The sequence below is a fragment of the Ascidia mentula genome, chromosome 6 (assembly GCF_947561715.1).
Source record: "Ascidia mentula chromosome 6, kaAscMent1.1, whole genome shotgun sequence".
In the NCBI taxonomy this organism is placed as follows: domain Eukaryota; kingdom Metazoa; phylum Chordata; class Ascidiacea; order Phlebobranchia; family Ascidiidae; genus Ascidia; species Ascidia mentula.
The window spans coordinates 16,127,856-16,133,780 of record NC_138571.1 but is presented as its reverse complement, the minus strand read 5'-3'; the positions used below and the strand labels follow the sequence as shown (position 1 = coordinate 16,133,780).

The following is a 5,925-nucleotide window of genomic DNA, read 5'->3' as shown; positions in this document are numbered from 1 at the left end:
GAACCATGACTTAGCAGGCAAATTGCGTGTGACTTATTATTTGTGTACAGGAACTCATGTCCGTGCAAATGTCACATTAGTGAGTTTTCTGATGCGAGAAAGATTGAAAAATGAAGCGCCGAAGGCAACAATATTAGGTCCCCAGAGTGCAACTTTTATAGTATGGATTTTTCCGAACCAAACGCCTTGTTAAATCAGCTGAAAACAATAAAACAATAAAAAAGTCATTATATAAAAGAAACTCGAAACTTGGTTCGAACTTTGGCTCGAAACTTTACGAGGTTTTATGCATTTAAATGTGAACCTCTGATTGAAAGCAGATTGCAGCAGGATGAGGCATGAAAACAAAATTATAGGTCCCAAATGCAGTATGTTTGTATGAAATCAGTCTATCAGTCCACTGAATCAATGAATGGACTGCTTTCTGTGTTTGTAATAAGAGCTCCTTTTTAGTTCAACTTTTGGGGGCACTGATTTTTTCCGAATATTCGGCAAAAGTTGCCGAAAAAAATCGGACGAATAAACCGAAACTAATTTTGGTGTCCATCTCTTTAAAATCGCAATAAATTTAAACAAAACATGTGCTGGAATGAATCTGATCCTATTATACAACCTTTTATTGGCACTTAAGGAATGCTGGAAAACAATCAACGTACATGAATGAAACATACAAACAAATTTACTGAATTTACGGCATGTTTGCAGAATTTTGGAGATTTTAAAGGCAGAAATATGTGATCACAATTTTTACAATATTCATACAGAATTAGTCTCAATTAAATTAACAAATTATCTATTTGGACGTATGGTTTCACTATAAGGTCGATATGGCGTGCCCAATCACAACAATACTTTTCGGTGCTGTATTTGCCGGATTGAAGATTTGTAACTGAAATTTCCGTTATGTGTCTCAAGAGCCGACTCTCCAAACGTGCCACGAATCAACTATATAACAACCGAAAACCTAATACGAGAAATGACAAATTAGATTCCTTAGTTTTCTGTTTGGCCAACAAGCCTCAAAGAATAATTGCAAACACCACTTTTTTGTCAACTTCTATACAAATCAGTCGAAATTGTTTTACTGGCTAAATTAACAAAATTTGGTTAAAGTAATAAATACCAAGACTATTTGGACGTAAGGTAAATTTTTTAAGCAAAATAAAGTGCGAACAATTGATTAGCATCATAAATGCACGCAGTTTCGATTGCTACCTCCAATCGGCCAGAAAAAAAATCTTGCGAGAATTTGCGATTTACTTCAAATAATAATATTTCCATCTATCTTTAACCTATTGCATTTGGTTATAATAGAAAAAACATTGCAACTTTAAAGTTTATTCAACATGCATTGTATCGCCACAAGCGATACAGACGAAGAAATCGACATGAGCTCCAGCGTACCGAGCCTTTTATATGCAGTTAAAAACCAAAATAAGCTTGGAAGATTTTTGATCTTCAATCAGAAGGTAGGAAATGGCTACCAAATAGCAGCATTTTCGCAATGCGGAAATATGTTTTTGTCCAGTAACAATCAACGTTACGTAATTTTGCCATGTAGAAATTTCGTCCCTATTTTTGTAAAAAAGATTTCTAATAAACTTGAATTTTTATACTCTATGGTCTTACATTGGTACTTTGACCTATACGGATGCGTCTTAATCAAGACTGGACATTCTTCTTTCTTGTAATAGGAATTCATAGGTTATCCCAAAAAAACACGGGTTGGGACCGATAAAGATGTACAAAAACTAAAAGAAATTGCTGAAAAAATGCATTTTGATGTTGATGTATTCACCGACTACGGAAAAAGTGCCATAAAGCAGAAACTTGAAAGTTGTAAGTACCAGTGTTACATAAACGTACAAGATCGCACCGCTAATTTTCCGTGTATAGATGCAGTTGATTGCCAAGACAAGAACTACTCGTGTTTTGTGTGTGCATTTCTCACTCATGGCATAAAAAAGGAAAATGTTCTAAAGCTGGCAGCAAACGACGATTTTTTGGATCTTGCGCAAGACATACTGTCCCCTTTTACCGCTGAGAAATGTAAAGAATTGTCAGAAATTCCCAAATTATTTTTCATACAGGTGATTCGTGTGTAATTCAAATTTTTCATGCCAAAGTAAAAAGCTACCAAACAAATATACGCATTTATATATTCTTTTAGGCGTGTAGAGGAAAATGGGAAAATTTATTCGAAACTCCATCCAACAGATGCCTTGAAAAGCCTGACCTTAAAAAAGTAACGGAGTTGTCCGTGGCACCGGAAGCGCATTTCCTCATTGCACATTCTACGTTGCCAGGTTTTATAATAAAAAAATTTAAAAATTAAGTGAGCTAACCTTTTGTTAAAACAAACAACGTCAGCGATGCCACTTTCTGCATGTTTAGGCGGTAATCGTTGTTGATTTGGCTGCAACCTAACTCGTACCTAACTACCCTAACTGAAGATGTCACAAAAACTTCGCCTGTGTATTGACCATCATATCTATCTTAACGTACCAGAAAAAAAAAGGCGACCGGCCAACCATATTTCACAAACCAAAGTATTAATTTCTCCTAGTAATCTAATCATAGTTTTGATTTGGTTCAAATTGGTGTGTATACAAATACAAAATATATTCTCTTAGAATCTAAGTCAAGGCGCAGTCTAAAAGGGACTTTATTTGTTCAAACGCTTTGTAGCTCTTTTGAACATTATTTAGAAAAGAAGGAATTCACTCTGAACGAGGTCGGTGTGCTTTCAAAGTTACATTGTATTGTGTTCCATAGTAAAACAAATACTAATTTGTTTACTTTTAGGTGCTGTACCATACGAACAAACGTTTGGCCGAAAAAGATATGGCAGTGGTCAGGAAAATAAAGGGAGATGATATCAATTGCATTAAGAAAGAAATTGCTTCTGTCACAACACAATTAACTAAGGACATTTTCTTAAAGTAAGTTGATTATATATTAGCAAAATTCAAAAAATTTCAAACAAATTTATACCTTCTCCGTAAGGAAGCACACAAAATGTTTTTTTAAACATACAAGTTTGTTGTGGAACGAAAATAACACACAATCTTTGTTTGCGCAATCAAAATGAAAAAGGATTATCTGCAGAAGCAAATGGGCCTTAACATCAGTGATTAAAACCTAATGTTTTCAGAGGAAATGGACTTTCGCCGATGAATCTCCAATTTCATGCAAATTCAAATAATTTTTTGATATTATCTTCCGAGGTATGATGAAAGATGACGGTAATGCACTTAAGTAAACAATGAAGTACATATTCAATTTCACACAAAACTGCTCCTTGTTTAGGGATACAACACAGAGTACGGTTTAACGGACCAACATAACTTACAGAACACTGCAGAAGAGATGGGTTTTTCCATTCATAACATTTCGTACACAAACACAAAAGACATGTCTGAAAAAATTAAAGGTCGTAAGCAATAGGAATTTGTGTTATAGAAGTTTCTTCGAGCACTGGTCACAGTTGTAGAAATAATTCAGACCGAATTGCCATAATTTTTGAGCGAGTATGGACTTTTAAGACTTGCAATGAATTTTATTGTAATAAATATATTTCAATATTACTGTTTCTTGCAGATTTCATCAGTTATGAAATCACTGAACCTAGCGTATTTCTTTGCGCCGTGCTCACTGCGAATGACAGTAATGACAGGGGAACACATCCTCACGATGACTTTACAGTTGGGGCCCTGATGAGCGAATTAGACGGGGAAAAATGTCCTAAACTGATCAGAGTTCCAAAATTGCTTTTTATCCAGGTATTTCAACATTTCGACACACACAACTATAAATATTGTTATGTTCAATTGTAATCTTTTCTGTATTCGAATCGGGTATTGTAGTGTAGAACTTTATAGGAATTAACAAGGTATTGTTGATATTTCTTTTCCTTTTTTGAAGGCTTGTAACCCTATCTTCGATGATACCACTGAAGGTTTCGATGACTCTCATCACATGGCAGAATACCCTTGCATTCACCCAACATATGCCGATTTTCTAGTATCGCACTCCCGCTCGAGTAATTATTTGCCTTTTTTCTTGAACTAGTAAGAAGTTATTACGAGTAAATGCATTTGAGGGCACGTTTTATCTCACAGACCGATACGAAGACGTCGAACGAGGCGGCTACAAATCAGTGTTTGTCACCAGTTTGTGCGATTGTCTGCTCGAGTTTCAGAACAAGTTGGATATTTTGCAAGTAAGAAATAAAAGCTCAGAACCCATCACAATATCATGCATTTATGCCCGGTTTAAACCACAAAACATATGCGTTTGCCATAGTTGTTGCGTTATCACTCTATTTTGGATACGATTCAATATATTCTAAAAGACTAAAATAAATTCTTTACTGAAGAATGATGTCGAAGGTAGCCGATCAGGGCACAGCCTGAAAGTAGTTATGTTGTTGCAACTTAACTACTGATGTAAAGCGTTAAAAAAACTATTGTATCGATGAATATGGACGCTGTAAATCAGGATACTTCACGTGAATGTACTGTTTAAAACCGCACTGCATTTGTGTTTGCCAATGAGCTGATAAGTCTTTCAGTCTATCATTGTATTACATGCTCCTTTCGATTCCATATTATTGCTGTGAAAAGACACTGCTGCCATTACCGAGACGTATCAAGTCTGATATAAACTGTTTTTAGTCGGATTAAAAGTGTTTTACAGTGAATCCTGCAGCGTAAAAGTTAGGCCTTTATTCTCTCACATTTCGCCTGCGCCATCATTTCTATAGTATTGGGTAGCGATTCTAATCCCTACAATATTAAAAGGTCCATCAAAATGGACATTAAAAGGTCCTTCCTTGTGTGGATTGTCTTAGTGTCGTATCTCAAAGTAATTCAAACACGAATTTAATTCATGACATACATTTTGTCGCAGATCATGCAACAAGTGAATTTGAAGATGTCACTTGTAAGTCTTGTAGACGTTCCTCAGGTGACAATGCATCTTACACAGCCGGTGAGCGTGGCAACCAAAAAGAATGAATAAAAAAACTATCATAAATCAATGATACGTTTTAATGGTATTTTTGTAGTGTTATTGGCCCGATACTAGCAAATTATTGGCCCGATACTGGTAGTGTGAATAGCGACAAAAGTAGGTGACTCATTTATTTGTCACATGCTTTGTTTACATGGAAGTGTGGCGAAAACGACACACGACACACGGCACTAATTCTTTTCTTTATGTTTTCTTTGTTCACCTGCGTTGTTTATTCAAATCACTCTTTTTTACTTATATGCGCGCATCACATCGCACTATGCTATTGTTTTCCATCTTTTCTCGCACTTTATATTCACACTATAGTCGTTTTTCTATGTTTGCCACGTCCCAACGCTCCATTGATTTCCGTGTAAACCGTTGATTGGTTGATTAGTCGGTGCGAAGAGGTGCTACGTTTTATCATCGTTTTAGTTCGTTTATTAAAGAGACGCCCATTTAGTGAATTCAGTGTGAGAGACTTTGGTTTTGGTGATGGGCCGTTTTTAAACCAGGAAATAATTCCGTGACAGAAGCGTGAAATTATGTGTGCAGGTCCCTTATAACACGAAATTGTTCTTGACATTTCACTGTAGATTTTTATGACTTTGCTTTGTTAGCATGTTGAAACATGAGAGTTCTTTAGCGATTTGCCAATCGTAACATTTTTCAGGTGTACACGTAGTGGATAATAAACAGTAGCGATGTAGTAAACAGTAGTGATTGTGATCGGTGAAGCGTAGCGTTGTTCGTGCCCTGTATTACTTCATTTCGCACCCTGTTAATCATTCCAATGCTGGATTGTAATTAGCTTCTCTTCCCATATAATCACGGTTGTTCCCTCCTATGGGCAGTTTTTATTTGTACGTGTTGTTGGATCATGCTTTTGTAAATACAAGAACCCACAGTGGC

The 5,925-nt window shown here is 36.0% G+C and overlaps 1 protein-coding gene across 1 annotated transcript; it reads left to right on the top strand.

The window, feature by feature from the left end:
* Nucleotides 1-1,175: 1,175 nt before the first annotated feature.
* On the top strand, nt 1,176-5,925 carry LOC145906202 (uncharacterized). The gene is made up of 12 exons (XM_082993624.1): nt 1,176-1,469; nt 1,695-1,839; nt 1,897-2,090; nt 2,171-2,306; nt 2,634-2,734; nt 2,806-2,942; nt 3,155-3,227; nt 3,310-3,433; nt 3,601-3,782; nt 3,925-4,042; nt 4,122-4,222; nt 4,912-5,925. Exons 1-12 carry the CDS (start codon nt 1,347-1,349, stop codon nt 5,020-5,022), a joined length of 1,545 nt encoding a protein of 514 aa, XP_082849750.1. The 5' UTR covers nt 1,176-1,346; the 3' UTR covers nt 5,023-5,925.